The following is a 23,404-nucleotide window of genomic DNA, read 5'->3' on the forward strand; positions in this document are numbered from 1 at the left end:
CCTACCCAAGTGTCAGGGCTCCGCGAAGGAGACGGTGGTATTGCTAACCAAGAAAGGGGGGTGCGGGAGGAAAAGACGGCGTGAGAGGAAGGAGGAGCAGGCACAGGGGCAGGCTGCCCGAGTCGCTGCTTGGTGGCTGGGCAATAGCAAGCAAGCATGAGCTGGCCGGGGAGGCCCCAGCCAGGTTAAAGAGCTGGATTGAGACAGCGTGAGCTTGTGGGTAAGTGAAGCACTGAAGTCGAGCTAGCTGCTATATGCTTGTATTTCCGACACGGTGTAAGGCTGTGCTGCGGCGTCTTGAGTGTATAGCATACGCAGAGGTTTCTCCAGCCGGGCGAGATGGTAGGTCGGTTGGTCAAAAATGGTTTGGCAGCAGCAGATCATTATCTAGCAGTAGCCTTGCCTTCCTGGGATACTTGCCTTCCTTTGGTTGCTGGGATTTGAGTTTGGGCTTTCCCTCTCGGTCCTTTCCGGGTTGCACTGGGGGACGCCGGGGCGTCTCCCAGCAGCCCACCTGCCTGAGCTCTGGAGGGAGCCCTGGAAGAAGGTTGCACCCATGGAGGGAACGTGGTACCTGACCTATGTTGGCGGGAGGGCGATGAGCTTTCTTTTCTGGACAGTGATTGGCTCTTGGGGGAAGCACTGAGGTTTCGCGGGGGGAGGCTGGGACTCCAAGGTGGGGGGCGGGGGGTTTTCCTCGGACTGCTCCGCAAGGGAGGTACGGCGGGAGTCGGCGTTGCTTTCGCCCGGGAGTCGCCAGATGGTCTTTGCCCCTGAAGCCTGCAGGAGGAGAGCAAAGGAAAAGAGGAGGTGGGGAGAAAACAAAGAGGATTTAATGGCAAAGCTAATGCTACTGGCTACATCAGACTTGTGGCAGGAGAGGGGCAGCCAGGCAGTCCACATACACAGTCACACAACTGTATAAAAAGCTCTGATTCATATATTTTGCCAGGGTTAGTACTACACTCTCAGAACAGGAGACGAAGCCTGTCCCCCTACCTGTCAGGGACTGGCTGGATGAGGAGGAATGGTGGGAGGCAACAGCTGAGGAACCCTCCGTCCAAGACAAACTCCAGAGGAGGAAGGCTCAGAGCCCAGGGATTGGGGGTGGGACACCAAGGAGAGGTCAGGGGGAGAGGATTGGAAGGAAGGCCTGGATGCTGAAGAGGCAACAGGGTTTAGTGAGCAGGAAGAGCCTGTGACAGGGAGCAGTTCAGACTCAGAGGCTGAAGCAGAGGAGGGGGATTAGAGATAGCTGAAGAATCCAGGGTGCCTATAACCTCATTTCTCGCAGTGAGAAAACCACCAGAAGGCCCTTGGAGCCAGATCTCAGTGTCTTACTGAGGGAAGAAGGTTGAAGGTCAGGGGATGCTGTGGAAGGGGGGGCAGAGTAACTGTGTAACTGGGATGGGGGGGGGAATCCAGCAGGTGAAGCGATACCTTAGCATCATAATACAGATGATCTTAAAGAGAACAGACAAATCACAGTCCTGTGGGTGGACAAAAGGAGGAGCTGAGGAGCTGATTAGAGAAGTTAGCTGGCTGAAATAGTGAGCGCTTGGCTTCAGAAGGAAGGAGGGCCTCTCATACAGACTCACCTGTTGGTCACAGCTTTATCACCTGGGCTGCTACTCAGTGCTGGCGGCAGAAGAGTTGAGGGGCTCCCGGATTTCAGTTCTATCACAGGCGGCTTTGCAGGCACAATGGGGCGAGGGATTCTGCTCTTTGTGCTCAAGCCTCTCTCTTCCATCTTAACCAGGGAATATTTCTCCTGACTCCCCGTCTTCCTCGGGGTGAAGTCGTCTGAGTCGTGGGTGTCCTCCTCCGAGCCAGTGGCCGAGAGTGTTTCTGAAGCTCGCCGCCTCTCGTCGCTGGAGGAAGCAGAGGATGACGCACCTGAAGCTAATCTGAGCAGACGGTTCTGCCTCCTCTCCATCACCAGGCGGGCCAAATCCTGCTGCTTCAGCCTCTTGTACAGCCGCTCTTTGCCAGAGTGCGAGGCCGAAAGGTCTGAGCCAGTGTCCTCTTCGGACAGCAAAACGGGGATCCGGCTTCTGTACCTGACGCTGAGGGGCTTTCTGGGGCTCTCTTTCGGAACATCTGGAGGGAGTTCCATTTTCTTAAAGGATTCCATTGCAAGAGTGTTATTTTCTAGGCCAGGCTCTTCTGTATCCATCTTATCGGCTTCTTCTAAATCTGATTCAGGAGCAATTGTGCCTTTGTGTTCCAGGTCATCCTCTTCCATTTTACTAACACCATTGAGAAGCACAGCCTGCTCCCCTACAATTTCAGAGGTGGTTTCGATGTGATTAACCGAGAGAGCACAGCTTTCCATCTCTCCCCCTTCCAGAGCCGAGTTCACGCTCCCGTTTTCTACAAGTGCCTGATTTCCCTCCATCTCTTCCTCGATGATGATCTCTTCATACTGCCCTGGAGTAGGATATTCCTCGTGCCTCATCAGCTGACCACCGGAAGACATGATGTTCAGATGGGTCTTTTCCGCGATGTGAACAAACGTGCGCTCAACTTTGGTGAAAGGGGACGAGGTGGTGGCCACAGTAACAGGAGGCTTTGGTTCTGACTTAAGGATGGAGGACAAGGTCCCTGGTTCCGATACATCAAGCTGGCTTCCCATTGGCTGTGGTTTCTCACTCTGTGGAGTCAATGCAGCGAGAGTGCCGAGATCGGCATCAGGAGCCAAGTCTGCGTTCACGGGAGACTTCTTGATGTCACCAGGCGAAAAGAGAACCAATGTTTTGGAGCCTTCTTCAAGTTCCAAGTCTCCTTCTGCTGCTGAGGCTCGGCCCTTGGACTCCTTTTGGTCATCAGCCAAGAGGGTGGATGGGGCACCTTCCTGACTGTGCTCAGTACTTTTCTGGCTCACGTCACTGCTTGAGTCGCTGTGCAGATCAAGCTCTTCTCCTAAGTCACCAGCTTCGTCATCGTCGTCATCATCTTCCTCCTCCTCCTCCTCTTCTTCTTCTTCCTCCTCCTCTTCCTCCTCCTCCTCCTTCTCATATCTGTCATTTGCCATTTCTAGATGGGCTGCCGGTGGTTTGCAAGGGGCAGTTAAGACAACATTTGAGAAATCCACCTTCTTTATATGCTGGAGAATTCTGGACCTTTCCCTGTTTTCTGACACATCCCTTTTAAAGTCTTGATAAGGCAAACTTAAAGGCACCACCTTGGGGAGACCATTCATTTCAAAAGGCTTCAGTGTGAACACCTGGAGCAAGACAAGGAAGAAGGAGAAAACAGTTATCCCGAGAACACTAAATGGAAAATGTATTTGGGGCATCCGCACCAGACGTTCAAAGGAGATTTAAAGCACATGGCTCCCACCAAACAATCTTGTGGTTCACACCCAGCAGAGCTACAATTCGCAGTGCCCACATCAAGCAACAGTTCCCAGAATTATTTTGGGGGAAGTCGTGTGCTTTAAATGTATCATTATGGATCCAGACCATGTCTGATTCATGAAAAATTGGTTAGAACTGGAGAAGGCTCGAGACAGAACCTAAAAATACTAAAAGTTGCCTTTGAGGATAGTTTCTGGACAAAGACATTACATTACCGCATGGTATTAAACTCGGTCCTTAGGGCCCGAGAGTGTCTTCTGGGATGTCTGATCAACAGTTCGTGGAATTCCCCCTTCATTCTTTTTCAGTGCTTCATCATTAATATCCAGGCATAATACTAGTAGGAAAGGAAAGGAAGGAAAGGCCACTGCTTCCCACTCATCTCAGGTCACTGCTGCTAAAGACAAGCAAGAGGCAGGACCTCCCCTACACCTCCTGCTAGTGTGATGTCTGATGAACACTCCTGACAGGTAACAATGCAAAAGCTCATTATACAGTTAATGCATCAGCCAGTCTCATGGGCCACCAAGTGATCAAACTGGAGGAGGTACAACATCAACACCAGCAATATCACTTTGAAAGAAGAGGATATAAAATAGTAAACTGGACCACATCCGATGGTTCATAGCCATTCACAATACCATGGAAAGAGTGTTGCTATAAGCACGTGTGTGTGTTTGTGTGTGTGCACGTGTGTGTGTATCTAGATCTTGATATATCTGATCTGTATACCTGAAGGAGTGTCTCCACCCATATCATTCAGCCTGACCTTGAGGTCCAACTCCAAGGGCCTTCTGGCAGTTCCCACATTGTGAGAAGTGAAGTTACAGGTAACCAGGCAGAGGGCCTTCTCAGTAGGTGTTACTGTGGAACACGCTCTCATCAGATGTCAAGGAGATAATAAACTTTATGACTTTTAGAATAAATCTGAAGGCAACCCTGTATAGGAAAGTTTTTAATGTTTGATGTTTTATTATGTTGTTATATCTGTTAGATGCCACCCACAGTGGTTGGGGCAACCCAGTCAGATGGGCGGGGAACAAATAATATTTTTTTTGTTAGTATTATTATTATATCTACAGTGGTACCTTGGTTCTCAAATGGCTTGGCTCCTGAAGAAATCAGCTCCCAAATGCCGCAAACCTGGAAGTAAGTGTTCCAGTTTGCAAACTTTTTTGGGAAGCTGAATGTCCGATGCAGCCAATTGGAAGCCATGCCTTGGTTTTTTTGAACAGTTCCAGGAGTTGAATGGACTCCCGGAACGGATTAAGTTTGATAACCAAGGTACCACAGTATAGAACTTGATATGCTTAATTAGGCTTTTCTCTCCCATCCACAATGTGCTGCCCTTCAGGAGAAGAAGACAGGAAGGAGCAGGGACTAATCCCATTTTTTTCCTTTGAAAACATTAAAACTAGATTAAATAATAATAGATCCACAGTTGGACCACCTTACTTGCAGGCAAAAAAAAAAAGTTTTGGAAGGGACATTGTCAAATATTTTCCAGGGGTGCCTGAGATTCTCTAACAATTGGGAGGGAGCCTGGGATTTATTCATTTATAATTATCAGAAAATTCTTAGGGTGGTGTTGATGCTAAATTTCCTAGCCCTACTGCACAGCCCACCTGCACCTGAGATTCCGTCAAGGATGTGAACTGCAGGGAGAGTGAAATGCCTTTGTGCGCTGTTACCATGGAGTCCCACAAAAAGAGACGGGGAACAGAAAAAAGAAAGCAGGGGCGGGATGAGACCAAAAAAAAAAGAAGAAGGGAAGATGGTGTTGCGGAGAGGAGCGGGTGCCGTGAGAACAAGAGGGGGCATTAGTGGAGATAAGACTCCAGGAGCTGAAGGTTCAGCCAGGGTGGGGAGGCTGTGGTTGAGGCACTCGCTGTCTTCTTGCTCCACCAGGACTGCTGGCCAGAAGAAAGAAGGACAAGAAATTCCAGGTGGTGTATCTACATGACAGATCATAATTCTCCTGTCCCAGGAAATTAGTAATACAGTCATTCCTTGGGCTGAAGTAGCTTCGGGTTGAGCCTTTTTGGGTTGTGCTCCGCGAAGACCTGGAAGTAACGGAATGCATTACTTCCAGGTTTCACCGCTCGCGCATGCGCAGACGCTCAAAATTACATCACGCGCATGAGCAGAAGAGGCAAATCGCGACCCGCACACATGCAGATGCGGGTTGCATTCACTTCAGGATACGAATGGGGCTCTGGAACGGATCCCGTTCGCATCCAGAGGTACCACTGTACTAGACGCTTAGGTCTCTGCCATGGGTGTCTACTTTGCACTGCTTCTAAATCTACCTGCTGTTATTTATTTATTTTGTGGTCCCCACCCTGCACTCAGCTCTCACCTGTGGCTCCTAAAAGCTGTCAGTGTGCGACAGCCACCACATCGCAGAAATGGCTTCGACAAGCCGGCTAAACCAGGTGAAGGTAAACTGATGGATCTGAAAACTTTGGCGAGTTAGGGACTTCCCTGCATGCAAAGACAGGCTCTGGAGGATTGAGCGGACGACACCAACAGCAGGCCCAACAGTCAAGAAGGACACCACGTTCTTTTCTAGGCCCTTGTGTCCCTCCTAATGGCTCATGGAGGCAGCAGCTGTGCCAAAAAGCTGGAAAACTACAATGGATTAACCAGGCAGCAGCGAGCAAGAGGAGTTTTAAAAGTGTGGGGAGTGGGTGAGGTTGTCACCTCCTTCTCAAAGAAAGCCAGAGAACAGTTTTTCATTTCGGGATTAGCAACCCCAGGGGGAGAAAGGGGTCAAAACCAGGGGAAGAGACATTCCTAGACCAGTGTTTCCCAAAGTGGGCAATATCGCCCCCTGGGGGAAAGCTGGAATGATCCGGGGGGGGCAGTAGTAGCCTTGTAGTAGTGCAATTAGGGGGCATTGAATAAAAATAAGGGGGTGGTGGAAGTATAAAGAAAGAGAAGGAAATTTTGAAAAATCGTTCATATTTAATCTGTTGTGTAATGACGCTTACTACCAGTTTGGGCGCCATTGTGGGACAGAAATGCCTCCCCTGGATTCAGCGGTTGTGGTGGAAGCAAAGGGTTTTCCTGGGCTTGGGTGAACCTTTTCTGGCTTCACCCAGGAAATGGGTCGCAGCTTGCCTGTCTATTTGGCCAATGGCAGGCGAGCTGTGGCACCAGCCCTGCCCCTGGGGTAGATCGGACTGAACCGGCAGGTAGATTTAGGGGGGGGCTGAGTAATTATTATTTTTCAAGGGGGGCAGTAAGTTTGGGAATCTCTGTCCTAGACTGTACACAGCACAGCAGCCAAAACCTTTAAACCCAGTGTGACAACAGCTGTAACGAGCAGAACAGAGCCCTGTCGCTGGAGGTTCAGAGGCTAGGAGTGCCTTTTATCAGCTGCAAATGTTTTGACAGCTACGGCCATTCGTGGGCCAGGAAAGCCTTGCCATGGTAGTTCATGCATTGGTTACTCCAAGACTGAGTTACTGCAATGTGCTCTGGGTGGGGCTTCCCTTGCGCTTGATCCGGAAGCTGCAGTTAGTGCAGAATGCTGCCACATGATTGCTGACAGGAGTGAGGCCTTGCCAGCATATAACATCTGTGCTGAGAGAATTGCGCTGGTTGCTCATTTGCCAAGTTCAAGGTGTGAAAATTAGTGTCTAAAGCCCTTAACAGCTTGGGACCAGTTTACCTATGAGATTGCCTTACTGCATTCAATCGCTTTGATCGGCAGAATTGGTGGTACTACAGGTGCCACATAATACCTGTTTGTAAGAGCATAATCATATTGTGTGGCAGCACCTACACTTTGGAACTCCCTGCCTATTGATACCAAGCAGGTGCCTTCAGTGTGTGCTTTTTGGTGCCTGCTAAAAAACATTTGTGTTTACACAAGCTTACCCAGATGCTGAATGGGTTGTTGTTTATAGGGTTGTTTTTTGTTTTTATCAATCCTTTTGTGTTTTTATACTGTGATTTAACGTTGCACCCCTGAGATCTGTGGGTTTAGGTAGTATACAAATTTAATTTAATAAATAATAATAATAATAATAATAATAATAATAATAATAATAGAAAGGGCATGTGAATTGTAACCTGTTTCAGTATTCTAACTTTTTCTATGTTTTAAACGATGCTTGTGATTATTTTCTTGATAATTTCTTTATCTTTTTGTACAATGCTTTGAAGCCCTCCCCCGCCATACAATCAAGTGGTGTGTAAATTTTATGAAATAAATAAAGTAGTTAAACTATGGAACTCACTCCCACAGGGGCATTGATGCCCACCAACCTAGATGTCCAAAAAAGAGTATCAGACAAATTCATTAACGCTACTAGCTATGATGGTTATATTCTGCTTCCACAGTTGGAGGCAGTCATGTTTCTGAACACCAGTTGCTGCAAACTTTAGGAAGGGAAGAGATGGCCTTCTGCTTGAATCCTGCTTGTGGGTTTCCCACAGGCACCTGGTTGGCCACTGTGAGAACAGGATGCTGGACTAGATGGGCCACTGGCCTGATCCAGCAGGCTCTTCTTATGTCCTTAACCGCAAGACCACTGAATTCACTTTTTAAAGCCTTTCTTCCAGCAAGAAGACCCAAATGTGGCCTGACAGTCCTCTCTATCCAGCCTTCGGGGATTTCTCCCAGCTGTGTTTAAGCCTGGACCTGCTTTGCCCTAAAATAGCTTAGGTGCTTTTACCTGGCGGGAATGTGGCCTTGAGCTGTAAGAATGACTCTTTTGCAGCTGGGATGTACCGTATTTTTCGCTCCATAAGACGCACCTGACCATAAGACGTGCCTAGTTTTTAGAGGGGGAATGCAAGGAAAAAAATATTCTTTAAAGGGAGCGCTGAGCAGAGCCTGTATGCATCCCAGGCTCTGCTCAGCGGTCCCTTTCACGAGCCATGTGGAGCGTGTGTGCGGCGCTTGCAGGCTTTTCCCTGAGGAGGGAGAAGGGCAGCCCATGACTGACAGGCTGCCCTTCTCCTTCCTTGGGGAAAAGCCCCCAAGAGCCACACACACACTCCACACGGCTCTTTAAAGGGAGCGCTGAGCAGAGCCTCCCGCCTGCATTCGCTCCATAAGACACACATTTCCCCTTACTTTTTAGGAGAGAAAAAGTGTGTCTTATAGAGCGAAAAATACGGTGCATTGTAACAAAGTTAAGAGTCACATCCATCGCTCTTCCCGCTTTTTCCAGTGGCGGATCTTGGGGTCTCAAATTTCAGTGTGATGCCAAAAATCTGCCGCTGCCCTGCCTCTTGTGCTCCATTCTAAATCACAGCACCCCCGAGGCTCCGCCCCAAGTGCGACCAAAACAGTTGTGCTCCTCTAAATCCGCCTCTGCTTTTGCCTCTGGGTCCACCCACCATTAGTATGCAGAAAGGTTGCTCACAAGGGAATGAAACCCCTAGGATGAAAAAGGTGCTCCACCAGTTATCTAGAGTCAGATTAAGCTGCTTATATGGGGTCAGCTGTTTTGCTGATTGAGCCCAGAATTGTCTATTTTGAGTTGCAGTAGCTGTCCAGAGTCTCAGATAGATGAAACCATGAGCATGGGGATTGATTAGTGGAACTGCTAAAGGAATGACCAGCCGAGAGAGAGCAATGTCTCCTGCACTTGTGGTGTTCCTCTTGCACTCATGGGAGTACATTTGTCCAGCAAGGGTGATCTCTCGCCCCGCCCCGCCCCACCTCAAATAGCACAGCGCTTGTTATTTGTCTAGCCCTATGAGTCAAACCCTTTTATTCCTCTGGCCAATTTTTTAAGCCAGTCCAGAACCCTGGATTTTACTTTGTGAGCCAATACAGTGGTACCTCAGGTTAAGTACTTTATTCGTTCTGGAGGTCTGTTCTTAACCTGAGACTGTTCTTAACCAGAAGCACCACTTTAGCTAATGGGGCCTCCTGCTGCTGCCGCGCCGCCAGAACACCATTTCTGTTCTCATCCTGAAGCAAAATTCTTAACCTGAGGTACTATTTCTGGGTTAGTGGAGTCTGTAACCTGAAGCATATGTAACCTGAAGCGTATGTAACCTGAAGCGTATGTAACCCGAGGTACCACTGTAGCTCCAAGGAAGTTGGTGTGGGTACAGATGTGTGTCTTGGGAGAAACTATACCCCATGGTGTCAACTTTGCCATATGAGTTGTGCCCTCAGCTGAAGTGAGTGACATCACCAGTCAACCTGAGGCAGCAGGCACACTAAATCTTGCTACCACCATTGGTCTCAACATGCTGGCATGCTCAGAGATGGCTGTAATCTTCTCTACAGTGCAGTAGGGGCTACCACTGGAGCTCTCCTGTCTGAACACACAGAGAGAATAAATTTCCAGCCACTGCACAGAACTCTCCTCGGTTCCTAGAACAGGAGTGGGGAAGCTGTTTTCTTCTCCATCTGTGCTATGAGGAAGATCAAGTTGTTGACCACATCCCAGCTGGGGTGGGGAGATGAACCATTTTCCATGCTCCTCCCTGTCCAATGGATCACTAGGGAGGTCTGGAAGGGAAAGGAAAGGGTGGGATGTGTGTGTGTGTGTGTGTGTGTGTGTGTGTGTGTGATAGAATCACAATATAGAGTCCAGAGGAACTCCAGAGAAACTCTACTCTGCTGTCCAGACAGCAGGACTCATCAAGCATAGCAAGGGATTTCCTACCCGCAGTTGAAGTCAGAGGTTAACTCTGTCTTCCCTCAAGAGGAGGGGATATCCCAGAAGGGAAATACTTTGCCCTGGTTACGTATTGGGGGGGGGAGTGCACATATACTGGCACTGCCCAATGGCAGAGTTCTTGAATATGGATCTGAAAGTTGCATAAGAACAACAAAAGTATTTTTCCCCCAATGAAGGTGAAACTCAAAGAAAAACAACCATCACAAAGTTCTGCCTTTGATTCTTTAATAAGGTTTTGGTAGTATACAAGCTTTTTTCCGATTGTCTGGATACATGGATTTAAAAAAGGCACAAAATCCATTGCACAGCTTCGGTTTAGTTTTTTGTTTCTTTTCCTTTTTTTAGATGAAGTTGCTTGTTAACTGTGATTTCAAGTGTAGGATCTTACAGTACTCTGCAGCATTTACAGCGTGTTCTACATACCAGTAATTCAGTGCATGCTTTTATACATGAGACAGAATTAAAATTCTCTCTCGCCTTTAGCCTCTCTATATACACAAATAATACAGTGCTTTTATTGTGAAAAAAGCTTCAATATTTTTTATTCTTCTTGCATGCTTGGTGCGCCCGGGAGAATAGTGCAAGCATATTATACAATGTTATTGCAGTACAAAAGGGTGAAGGGCGGGGTGGGGATTTGGGAGTGTTACCTTAGGATCTTGCGGGGAATACACGCAAAGAATAAAAAGGCTCAGGGAAAACAAAACTTTTGAACCCCTTCAGGCAGCTTGGTCCTTCCAGGCTAATTCCTGCTCTCCCTCAATTCAAGGTAAAACATGCCACTCTCCCAGGGAGAAGGGCCTCCATGCCTTCCTCAGCTGATGCCATGGCAAGTGCTCCTGCTTAATATATGTATGTCCTTCTGCAGTGACTCCAAGACAATCTAGTACCTGAGGTTTTCAAGGGGCTTTCTAAACATTAAGAATCAGCTGCCCATGCAAAAAAACAAAACAAAATAAAATGCTCAAGATATCGAAACTAACGTTTTGGAAAAACAATTCAGGATGCACCTGTGCTCTAAGACAAGAGGCAAAGGTAACACAGTTGGCTGTAGGATCACACACTCTCTTTTCAGAGTGATTCCCCCCATTCTGACTTAATTCTGTTTAGGGTATACACTGACATAAACTCCCGTGCTGGGGATTTTCCTCTAAGGACGAAGAGCACGATCCCACAGCCTGTTGCTGATCTCTCAAATGTTGCTCAAGAGATCAGCTCCTTTGTGTGTCTGGCCCTTTAAAGTGATGAAGAGTGCAATTCTATTGCACACTGACTTGGGAGTGAGCCAAAGTGAATTTAATGGCACTCACATCTGACTAAACTTGGGTGTCCACGTTGCATAAACAGAACAGAAACAAAATAAATCCAACTCTGCATCCTTTTATTAAAATCTCACTACCAACTGAACAGTAGCAGCAAGCCTGCAGTTTTAGGAGATAAGGCAAAGCAAGGATATGCTGGTCCCTGAGGATTTTTATTATTAATTATTATAACTGCGCATCTGGAAGCTGGAAGGCCTGAGAAACAGAAAACAAGCATCTGAAACTGGAAGAGGCCTTAGCCCTGAGAAATGCAGCTGGCAAACCAACAATTAAGAATCCAGCTTTCTCTGGAATAGATTTGTTTTTAAGTCAGGGCCTTAGCATATCCTGGAAGCAGCATAATCCTTTGCCAGGAGAATAGGATGTTTAGATGGGACTTGGAGACTTGGGTTTTGAACCTCCTGGGAACCATGGACCTTGTATGATTCCTGCCTTTTGAAATATGAAAGGCACAGTGTCTTCCAGAAGAAACTGCACAGTGGAGCGACAGTAATTCCCTTCCCACAACCTCAGCAGTCTACACTTTAGTGCTACAGCAGATGCATGACTTTCTAATACTTTGCTATCAGATGCTAGTTAACCCTTCACTGGCTTTTGTAGGCCGAGGGCAGGTCTAGATGGTGCCTCCCTGTCCTGGTCCAGCACTGCAAGTGCTGCAAAACCAAGAAAGCAGGATGTGAAGCCACCAGAAGGCACCTACTTTCCCATTACTCCCTGCTGAAGACACCCACTGCTCTGCAGATTACACAAGCCCATGCTGGCTATCCCTTTGACGTTATATAGGCCAATGAAGCACTAGCAAAGGCTACAATGTGGATTGCATGGATCAGAAGTGCTGAAACTAAGCCCAGCTAGGTTTGCCCTTATTGGATCATTTGTTCCTCTATTTTATTGGTGGGGAGGACAGTAAAGCAGATATGGAAGGGAGAAAATTTCACTAACAATTGTTCTTGTCTTTCCCTAACAAATAAGAGGACACAGAAAAATCATCTGGGAAATATTAATTTCTCCCCGGTGCATTGAGAATGCTGAAGGTGACCTTGACCTTGCCTTTCTCAGGAAGGACCAAAGGGAAGGGGCAAGTAAGTGTCCCGTGAGCATCCTTCTTATTCCATTGGTAACATGGAGCAGCTTTTGCAATGTGGGTACATTTCGTGTTGGCAGATCACCTGCCTGCACTTGCAATGATGTGTTGATAAGGAAGCTCTGTGATTTCTTATAAAGAAAGATATAATTAAGCCAGGTGCACTGAGGTGACAGGACCCAACAGAAAAACACATCACGTCATAAAAAATGGGGGGGAAATTCCGAAGCGCAAGTTTGTATCCGAATGTTAAGTTGCATGCAAGGTGAATGCAAAATGGAGGTCAACTCTCAACCCCCAGGTTACATGGTTTAGCAGCTTGTTTTAAAAAAAGTACATTCAATAGAAGATCATTTTCTCAATGGTTTGAGTAGTACAAAGAAGGACTTTCAATACATCAAATGGAGAATTAGAAACATTTCCTATAAATGTCATCTTTGTGCTGTTTCGTGGAACTGCTGATGCAGATCTAAATGTTATAGTGACCCAGAAAGTGATTAAATGGTAAGAGTCTAACAAGGTAAGAGTCTAACAAGGAAAGGAGCTAGAACAATTGACCGATTGCTTACCTTACTAGGCAACATTACACAAAACACACACCCTACCAGATTCATACTGTTGTGGGGAAAGACAACACCCAATAAATCACAATTCACAGTGCCACGCAGCTTCAACCAAGCGCTCTTGTACAGAAAGATAGCTGAAAGGGCATAGGGTGCAAGTGGTGCAAGATAATGCAGGGACAAAACTATGATGGCCTAAGTCTTCAAAAGTCTAGTCCATTTGACCCAATGCTAAATCAGATGAGAAGCTGCACTGCAACTTCAGCAGCTCAGAGGACCAGGCTTGAGGGTTCCAACCCCAGTGGAAGTATACAATTTGTGCCCTTCTTCCAGCACTGGAATATGATGGTAGCATCAACAGCTGCACAGTGCCTAACCCCTGGCACACAGGGGCAGAGCCAGCAGACAGCACTCTACATTGCCTGCTAAGAAAATGTGAACATCCCAGCAGCCCCTTCGTCATTAGCACAGCTCTAGGGTTGGGTGACGGGGGTGGATTTTGTTGGTAGCGTGTCTTTTATAGTAAGGAGAAGTGGGACAGAGGGATGGTGATTGTGATCTACGGACTACACATATGGTACCACTTTGCTGCTTCAGGAAAACTGCCAAAGTGATTTTTCATCTATCTTACTGAACTACTTTCTTTGCAATACTAAATTCAAAAACAGTGCTTGCATACTAAGACACTGCCTTCCCAGCACCGAAAAAGCTTGCCACATGCCATTGTAAGACATATCAGGATGACAACTGCTGTTTGTGGGCCTTGGACACAGTGCATTCACGTCCAATCAAAAAAACCAAAAGATCCAGTAGTTAAAACAACAATAGCAATGGGGCAAATATGAGAAAGGGGAACACACTATTTGGTTTTTAATATGGCCTTCATTTCCATAACCTGCCTGTGTCCACCTGCAGCTCACATCATAAAGAAGGAGCTGGTTAAACAGAAGGTAGCCAATTTGGAGAGGAAGAGGAAAGGGAAACTACCCCTGTTCTCAAGCACAGGGAAACTGCACCAGAGCACTCCTGTTGCATAACCACAAAGATCAGGAGAAAAACAATGGTGGGCAAGATATGAACTGAGGCACAAAAGCATGGCACTTCAAGCAGCAGGCTGGGGTGCCAGGTTTATTCGTAGGTATATGTGCTAATCTGCTGCTTGAAATGATGAAAAGCTGAGCCACTTACTTGCCAGTAAAATCTCCCTGTGTGTAAAAGCACAAGTCAGCCCAATGGCAGGTTGGCAAGCCTATTCACAAGTAACATTACTCATGGGTTGGTGAGGAAGCCGGACTTAGAATAGGGGACATTGCTCAGTGTGTTATCTATCCAAAAACTGGGATGGTGGGGTTGCGAGGGATGCAGAAAACTTACTACATTGGTGAAGTACGAATTTTGCTGCAACAAAACACGGAGGCATCACACATCACACATGCATCGCACACCCGGCCCCCCTCACCTTGGGGCAACCTGGTGTCTCTGTTCACAACCAACCCATATGAATGAATATTAGCAATTCTGTCCTCTCCCCTGAAACCACCTTATTCAAATATTATTCACACACTAATGTGTTGAACAAGCAATAATGGCACATGGAGGAAGCACCATCAAAACTCATGAGAGAGGAATGAAGCAGCACAGACTGTAGTGCCTACTTCAGACACCTGCACAAAAAGATACATCATTGGGAAGCTCAGACTATTTCATGTCAAAGGAGCAAAAAGGAAAGATATTTCACAGAATCTTTGATACTGGATTCACAGTAACGGATCTATGGTGTAGTTTAACACACACATAAAACAGAGATCCCAACCTTCTTTGGATATTAATGAACCCTGGATGCTTTTTTTCTCTCGTCCAGCCGGAATAGCATCTCCAGGTCCTGCATACACTCCAATTGCATTCTTCTTTCTTACATCTTCTCTAGAGCATCAAATTCACTCTCATTACACAGCTTATCACAAACTGGAATATAGCAGCATTGGGACTGTTGAAGCAAATTGTCCTTTCCTTCCGTTAGAGGTGGAGGAATTTCAACAGTAGAACAAGGATTTTATTATTATTATTATTATGGAGTAGCTATGTTAAATATATAAATAAATAAATACTATGCATATATATACAAGTGTGTACATGTTTTTGTAAAGCACTTCAGAACATTTGGGATGAAAGATGCCATAAAAAGCTAATATTTCATCATATATACATCATATGGAGGAACTGCCTGCCTGTTGTCTTGCAAGCCATTCCCAAACCATAGGCTGAGTTGCTGCAGAGTCATGGAATGTTCACAAACATTCCAATTTGTAAGAGGAAAGTGCCATTCAAAGTATGTTGACTATCAGAGCCACTGCTCTGAAAGAAACCAAAGGTTTGCCTGGGAATAGAAACTAAGGGAATGCCAACAAGAAACTGGATTTGTGTGCTACTGAGAGGAAGGGGACAAAGAGGCAAACAGGGCTGATAAACTGAGTGCAAAGGCCGCTAGAGACAGGGTAGTTGGAGGATGGGGCAGCAATAATGAAACATATGGTATTGAGAAGCAGATGGAAGGGCAGAGACTGCAGGAAAATGAGGTAAAATAGTGTGCTAGGGGGAAAACCTTGTAAAAGGCCTTCTGGCAAATGGAATTGTTGTTATAGGGAAGAGAACAGAGGGGCAAGGGACTGAGTAAGGAGCTGAGGGACAAGAAAACCAAGAAGGTGTGGTAATTTATTGTATCAAGTCAAAACAGACTCCCTCTCAAATGAAACTTTCACGCAAAACATAACTCAAGTTTTATGAGCAACTCCTGTGTTTATTGCTCTTTGCAGTTTTTGAGAAATAAACAATCCAATAGTGCCCACTGATCTGTGTGGATGGAAAAATTGTGGTCTTTATGAAGCACAGAGCAAAAACAATCCAAAAAGCTTTGCCCTGTATATTCTCATAATCTAGAGACCTTTGAAACAAAACTGAACACTCACCAAGTCTCTGGTCCTCAACACATTACTCTGTTGGTGAGACATTGCTGGTGCAAAGCCCATTAATTGCAAATCAAGTTTGTGTCAGTGAGGTATTTTGAACTTCAAGCTGCTTGGCAGGAAGAAGCTATTATTTTGCAGCTCAGGCTTTGATGCAATGCATGCTGTATAAGCAAAACTGTGATCACTAGAGCTGGGTTTCTCCTACAGGATCAGCCTGAAGAGAAAATGTTGTACTAAAAATATGAGTACAGGAAGTTTTCCATTAACTAGCTTCCTCAAAACATAAATTTCATTGCCACTGTACAGAATGCCATTTCTGATGAGAGATTAGGAGCATTGGAACATGACTCTGTGTTTACTTAGAAGCAAGTTTAATGTGTTTTCTTGTAAAGGTAGTGTGCATAGGACTGCAGCCTTAGAAATGCAAGGTCTATAATTTCCATGTGTGCACACACACAAACATATCAAGTTGAAAATGACCCCCCTGACTCAAAGGGATACTAAATTCTCAAAACTGGAGGATCAAAACCTCTTATTATTCTGTTCCATAGGCTCTTATCTAATCCCTCAGAATGGCAAGAAATGCTTCAAAAAAATAAAACTAAGTAGGAATGGCATGCCTAAAAACACACACAAACATACATAACAATATTGTGAAAGCAGAGAGACTTGTTGTGCGGAATTAAGATAAAATCTGGAGGAAACCAAAGAAAATTCTGCTGGCGAGAAAGTAAAATTAACAGAAGAATTTATCTCAAGTTAAGACCAGTACTTGGCTATGCATATAAATGATACTGAGGCAGCCTTAAGTTTAGACTTTCTTCTCTTAGAAAATGGAGTGTTTGAGAATGTGAGTGTGTCTGATATATGTACTGCTCTGAATCTCTTATCATTTCCTAAGTTTTTGTTGTTCGGTTTTTTTCCCATTCTAAAATCTGAGAGAGGTATGTAGTTTGGAATTAGTCTGGTGGCCCAGAAATGCTCCTGTACATCTGAAAGATTCAGCAGTTTTCTCCTGGGACTTCCCCCCCCTTAAAAACACACACACTATATAAATAATCAACTTGAAAACAGTCCCATTATTTTTGTTTAGTCTGACATCACCACTTATGGCGAGCACCACTGCAGAAAATGGCAGGAAGGAATGCTGCTGGGAAGACTGCAGCCAAGTCTCTAGCTGAAAGGGTATACCATTATCAAGTTCTAAATGGTTAAAGGGGGATGTGCAGGAAGTGTGTCAAAAAGCACAAATCTTTCTGCTTTGAAAAGAAAACTCACATATTGATAAGCTTTGCTATCAATCGCAATAAATGCTTTTAGAATGCACCACTCATTTGCAGCTGAATTATCACTATACTGAAGAGCAGACCTTTGAACCTAGCTGAAAATCTCGTATCTGCTACCACCTTCACCTGGCCTTTGCTTAAAATCATGACCCTGGTTGGCTTGCATTTGAGTTACTTTGACAAAAGCACTTAGTCCATTCCCTCAGGGCCAAGGAACATGAAAGGCTCCTGTGTAGCAATTAAAACCCAGGCAGGCTATAGAGGCAATCTATTGAGCCTCCTGCTGTTGTTTTTTTACTCTAGATGAGAGTCCCATCACACTGGACAGTTTTGCAGAATCTGCTCTTTTGATGAGTAGGAGAGCACAGCAAAAAGCACAGCAATAAACAATTTTTTTTAAAAAAATAATGTTTAAGCCAGTTGGGATTTGGAGGACCAATTCCAGTGTGTTGACCATTCCAAGCTGGCATCTCTGTGGGGCAAGCCTTAAATATCTTATAAACACCCCCATAATAATAAAAAACCATGCTATTAAGCCCCAGAAAGCTCTATAGCACAAAACCAACTACTACACCAGAACCTTCAGTATTCTGGTTCTTCAACCTTGGACTAAGTTTCTTTCAGTCTTATGTTTTGTTCTTCGGCGAATCTGCTCTAAGCACCTCAGCATCACTCAGCTCCTACACTGTTCAAGAGACCTGGATCAAGCTGGTTCATGGTATCCCAGTTTAGGTCAGGATGATATCCAGTTAATGCTAAACATAACATTCGCTTAGGACAGAGGGAGATTTTATCAAGTCTAACTGTGCACATCAAAGAGGCTCACACCTTGGGCAGAGTGATTGGAGGCTAATTGACAATTTTAAGTCACATTTGAGATTTAAAGACACCTCTTCTCTGGCTCTGAATAATCTAACCTAACCAGCTAAAAGCAAGGGGTGGCTCTCGCAACAAAAATCTTGCTTTTTCATACTGCCCGAATAGATTTTGGCTGATGAGACTTTGTCTTCTCCACCAAGAGAAGCTGGATGATTGAAATAAAAATGAGTATTTTTGTCACTTTCCAAGTTAAAAACAATTAGAATCGGTTTAAGTCGGTCAGTTCCTTCTTATACACTAGCTTAACATCTGTTTCTCCTCAGAAATGCACAAAGCCAGGCCAGAGGCAAGAAGCTAGCCTCCTTGTTTCTGAAGCCAGGAAGCCTTTATAGCAATCAATAATGGGTTAAGATAAAAATTGTTGCTATACTGTCATGCCTGGCAGATAGAGTTGGAAAAGAATAAGTGCAGGCGGATCTACGCAGAGTTAAGTGACAAAAATAGTCACAGAGTGAAGACAAAACCACAGGGGTGCAAGGGCTGCAGTCTGTATGCCTCACACAAGCTACAATAAAAGTACTGTGATTTTGGCTGTCAGGGTGATTTGCAAATATGTCAGTGTACATCCCTCTCAGCTCCTGAGCTCTTGACCCAAACTTCTCATGCGTGTTCACCTGAATCAAGGGCTGAGTGAAATCTGAGGGGAAGCACAAATCACAGATCAAGAATTTGGTACAGATTTTATCTGACTGGGAAGACAGCTCTCTCTGATACCTGCAGTGCCCCTCCCCTGTCTCCTGTCTGTTTGCCGAGACAGCCCTGCGCTCGTCACCCCACTGCTGGAGGCCACCGCCACAGAGCCCTGATGTAAACCTCTTAATGCGTTACATGTCCATACTATTTGTATTCTCATCTTGAGTCGTGACGCAGCCTCGGGCCCAGCAAGCTGGAGAATGAGAGAGGTGGGTGTTCTGAGTCTCTGTGTTTTTTCTCTCTCGCAGGGGACTTGGAAGTTTACAGTACCTTTGAGGCCAAAGTTGTCTGGGATTCAGTATTGCATTAAATGGTGACACACTGGGCAGGTGGGCTCTATTATTGCATTACAAAGGCTGCTGCTTCCCCCGGTACAGGCTATGTTTTGTGTGTGAAGCGGGCCCACACCTGCTGGAGCTGGGATCTGGAAATGCGGAGGACAGAAGGCATGAGTCTGTGGTTTCCTGCTGTGAGGGGCATGTGCCTGCGGTGGGGCATGCGCACGGGGCTGCTCTCCGCCGAACGGCTGCGCTGTATGAAAGTGCCGCCAAGGTGAGGGTACTGTTCTGTCTCCAGGGTTGAGGAGGAGAAAACGGAGGACGCCAGTCTTCTGAGGGGGCTGTACCTCGGGAGGGAGTGCTGAGAATGCCTGTCCTCCTCCAACTGCAAAAGACCAAGAAGAGTGGAGGAAAAGGTGTCAGGCAAAGACTTGACTCGCCCCTGGCTTGTGCTGCGCATGCTGTAGAAATCTTCACTGGCGGGCAGCAAACCCTCTGGCTTTGCAGGGTTTTAATTACAGCCTCGGGGTTCACCCTTACTAGGCTAACACCACATTGTTACTTGGAGAGGCCTTTTACGTGCAAGCCACCAGTCCTGATTTAAAGCTTTTAATGTGCTACATCTTCAAAACATCATACGATGTAGGGGCAGGAGTTACAGTTATGCCCTACCATTAAACCTTCACAGAAGGGGAGCAGGTCTGAACTTCCGTTAAGGTTAGGAAACAAAACCTCCCTTCCTCACCTTTCTGTCACTCCCTCTCTCAATGTTCCCTCCCGCCAACTCAGAGATTGGTTAATTGGCAGTTTGGATACGTTTTAGTGTATTGCACTTGTTACAGCAAGGAGTGATCTAATTAGGCATTTTTAAATTAAGTGTTAATGAAGGGTAATACAGACATCTTGCAACAGGGAAATGCAGTCTTTCAACCTATCAAATATGCTGCTTCAAGGTTTTCCTAATTCATCTTGATCGGCAACTCCACATGTACATGCTGTGAGCTTCACAGCAGTGGGCACAGCAAGGGCTAAAGGGGGCTCTGTCTAGCATGCATACACAACAAACCTGCTGCAAGTTTTACTGGTGCCTTGGAAGGTCAAGAAAAGGGAGTTGGGTGTCACCCCTGAAGGGACCTGCCCACCATACCTTTCTTTCCTCACTTATTAGGCAATTTAATTCCTCCTCTTCACTCTCCTTTACGCAAATGCTCACACAAACATACATATATTGTAGAAATCCCCAACTTACTCATTTCCCTTCCCTATCTCCTACCCACAGATGGGCCAAGTAGATCAATATGAGGACAAACTGAACATTCAGGAAAAACACAACATACAATAATGTTGTGCTACTGCATTGCTTGAAATCAGCAATTGTGAATTAGCTATTTGTGATAACCCTCGTCTTCAATTCCATCAATGGGAAGGAAAGAAACTTGCAAACTGCATAGTGCATAGGCAATTACTGTAGATGGGTTTTCTGCAGTGTGCTGTGCTCAAAGACTCATCCCCTTGCTTTGGCCAATGAATCAAGTGCTCTTCTTCTCCCATCTGCTCACAGCCACACAGCTGTACAGAATTCACAAGACTGAATTTGTTTTGGGAGGAAGATTAGCTAGATCTAACTGCTTTCTGGAGGAACGGTTTGCCCAGTTTTCCCTTTAAAAAATCTCTCCAAAGACTTTGCGGCCTCCCTTCAGGAATCTTGTACTAGTGCCCTGCTATTCCTAGAGTAGATTTTTTGCTATAAGCCAACTTAAATTCAATACCTTCCACCCTCAATAAACAAATAACTGTTGCTCCTCTTTACTTTATCATTACAGGCCACCCCTTACTCTTCTTTTCCACAAGGCAAATGTCCCTACTTTCTGCAACATTTGTTAACAAAAACTTTATACAATCTTTATACAAACTTTATACATTGAGGTAGTCAATGACTAAATTGACTATGATTAAGCATCATACCTTCCTCAAAACTTTGCCCCAAAATATTAATCCTCTCTGCATCACTAAATAGTCTCTGTTTTATTGAATGGTGTCTACCCATATAGATTGCTTTGCTCAGAACACCTGTGGTTTCAAACAAAAAAATGCATCACATCAAAAAGTTACAAGAAATTTGAATCTTGAGCAGTAAGAGACCCCCTTGCAGGGGGAACAAGTGATGCCTTTTAAGTGCAAGAGTCTTGTCATACTGACTAATATTAATATTCTCAGAGAGGCCACAACTTGACTACGTTGCTTTGGAAAGAATATTGAGCAACATACAGTATAGGTTCAAGAGAACATCGTCCATTCTTTTCATATTTTCCCAATATGGCTGTTCTGTTATTTATTTTGGAATGCCACATTTCTGAGACTTGGAGAGGAGAGAAAGAAAGAGAGGTGAAGTCCTGGCAAGATGAACACAAAGACATCTTGGTCTCACAGGAGAAGCAGCTTCAAAGGGAATGACCTCTCAACTTACACGGCTGAAACAATGTCAGAATGAGCTTGTGGTGTGTTTAAAATCTGGAGGGGGTGTGGGCTATGATGGAGAGGACTAAATTGTGGCTAAAGGAAGTGGTCAAAATAGTTAGCGGGCACAAAACAAGGTGCCCAAGGAAACAATTGGTAGAGAAGACAAGGGGATGAGGAAAAATGGAGCCAAGGAAAAAGGAGGGCACTGGGGTCAAAAATGTACATAGGGCCTATGGGGCATAAGAACGTCCTGCTGGGTAGCCAATCTAGTCCAGCATCCTGTTCTCACAGATGCCTTTAGGAAATCAGCAAAGCAGAACTTGAGCACAAGAGCCTCTCCCCTTCTGTAGTTTCCAGCAACTGGTATTTGGAAGTATTGCTGCCTCCATCTGTGGAGGTAGAGCACAGCCATCAAGGCTAGTAGCCATTGATAGCCCACTACTCTATGAATTTACAAGAAGGGCTGTGTTTGCACTAATAATAGAAATGAACTGGCCCAAGAAGAGAGATCTGGAGAGTTGAGGAATGTGGGCCAGCAGCAAGGGGAACACAGTGCTACTTGCCTGGAACTGAGACATTCGTCACTTTCAGGCTGTTGCTTTTTCCTGGTGGGATTCAGTCACATACCAGTGAATTCGGGTTGCACAATTATAGCTGACTGGGAGGTTTTGCGCATCAAACCAACTTTCTCCAAAACACTGGTTTTTTTGTGGTAAGGAAGATAAACTGGAAAGTGTAGGACCACACTTGCTTTGATGCAATGTCACCTAACCTCCCAACAAACAAATCGTAATGAACGCTCATTAAAGAGTCAACTTTGTCTAACTCCTTGCAAAGGAATCAGGACAAATGCTCAACAAATAGATCATTGGGAATTGCTCACTGGCAGGGTTGGCACACTTTTTTAAAAAGAGCTGCACAGAAAGGAAATCCTGCCAGTCGTAGCTTAAGCTGTCCCTGTAGCATTGTGACTTGGCAACCCTCGGCAGGCAACAAGGACTTAGAGGCAGGGCTGGATTTCACATATTGTCCTGAACTAATGCAGGCAGCTAATTTGTTGGCTCTGGCATCTAGTAAATAATTGCATCAGCTGCCTTCAAACCACTGGGTGCCACTAATCTTCAGGTTGCAACAGCCAGGCAGGATGGCAAGTCACAGAAAAGGAGTTCTGTAGACTGCAAGCTGACTAAGGAGACCTCATATTATATTTCACTATGAAAGATAGGAAGATTATAGCCTTCCAAGATCTTATTATGAGATGGTCCCTCCCTAACCTAACTGCCACCACAGGGGCTTTTGAGGGACCATATTGTCCTGAGGCGAGAGGATAAGCAATTATAACTTGCTCTTTCTTTCCCATTTATTGTAATTTTTAGAAACTGGTGCTTATTGTTGTAACTATACTGTAATTTGTGAGGCCTGCCTGAAAAAAAATTAACATAAATTTGCAGAAACTGATTGAACCCATGCTTCTATTCATATTTACTTTCTTCCCCTCCCCCCACCACACCCATTTTCAGGAAGAAAAACATATGCTTCCCCAGTACTTTCCTTTGATGTGACAAAAAGTTCACGAATATGTTATATAGCCTACCTATCTTTTAAAAGTTTCAATAAAAATACTCTGGATGGGGGGAAGCACAATATAAATGCCTTAGATAAATTAAGTTCAGACTGCCTTTTGATTTTTGAATATTTGGTACTTATAACCCTAAACAGGACAAACATCCTCAGGCCAATAACTCAATGGAGAAGTTGTACACTGTTCATGTACTAAAAGACTGATAATCAGACATTGACTTTGCCTACATTTTGACCTGATTTTTATCATGACTGGATTTTAGTAGAGATTGGGAAT

The 23,404-nt window shown here is 45.3% G+C and overlaps 1 protein-coding gene across 5 annotated transcripts in view; it reads right to left on the reverse strand.

The window, feature by feature from the left end:
* Positions 1 to 244: 244 nt before the first annotated feature.
* The window catches only part of TTBK1 (tau tubulin kinase 1), a 100,811-nt gene continuing 77,651 nt past the window's right edge, over positions 245 to 23,404 (reverse strand). For all 5 annotated transcript variants that reach the window (XM_053383397.1, XM_053383394.1, XM_053383398.1 and 2 more), the window contains 2 exons: positions 1,599 to 3,226; positions 245 to 780 (listed from right to left, as the gene is read on the reverse strand). In XM_053383397.1, coding sequence (XP_053239372.1) covers positions 384 to 780; positions 1,599 to 3,226 — 2,025 coding nt within the window. In that variant the 3' untranslated portion in view covers positions 245 to 383. The remainder of the gene's footprint in view (positions 781 to 1,598; positions 3,227 to 23,404) is intronic.

Source organism: Podarcis raffonei, chromosome 3 (assembly GCF_027172205.1).
Source record: "Podarcis raffonei isolate rPodRaf1 chromosome 3, rPodRaf1.pri, whole genome shotgun sequence".
In the NCBI taxonomy this organism is placed as follows: Eukaryota; Metazoa; Chordata; class Lepidosauria; order Squamata; family Lacertidae; genus Podarcis; species Podarcis raffonei.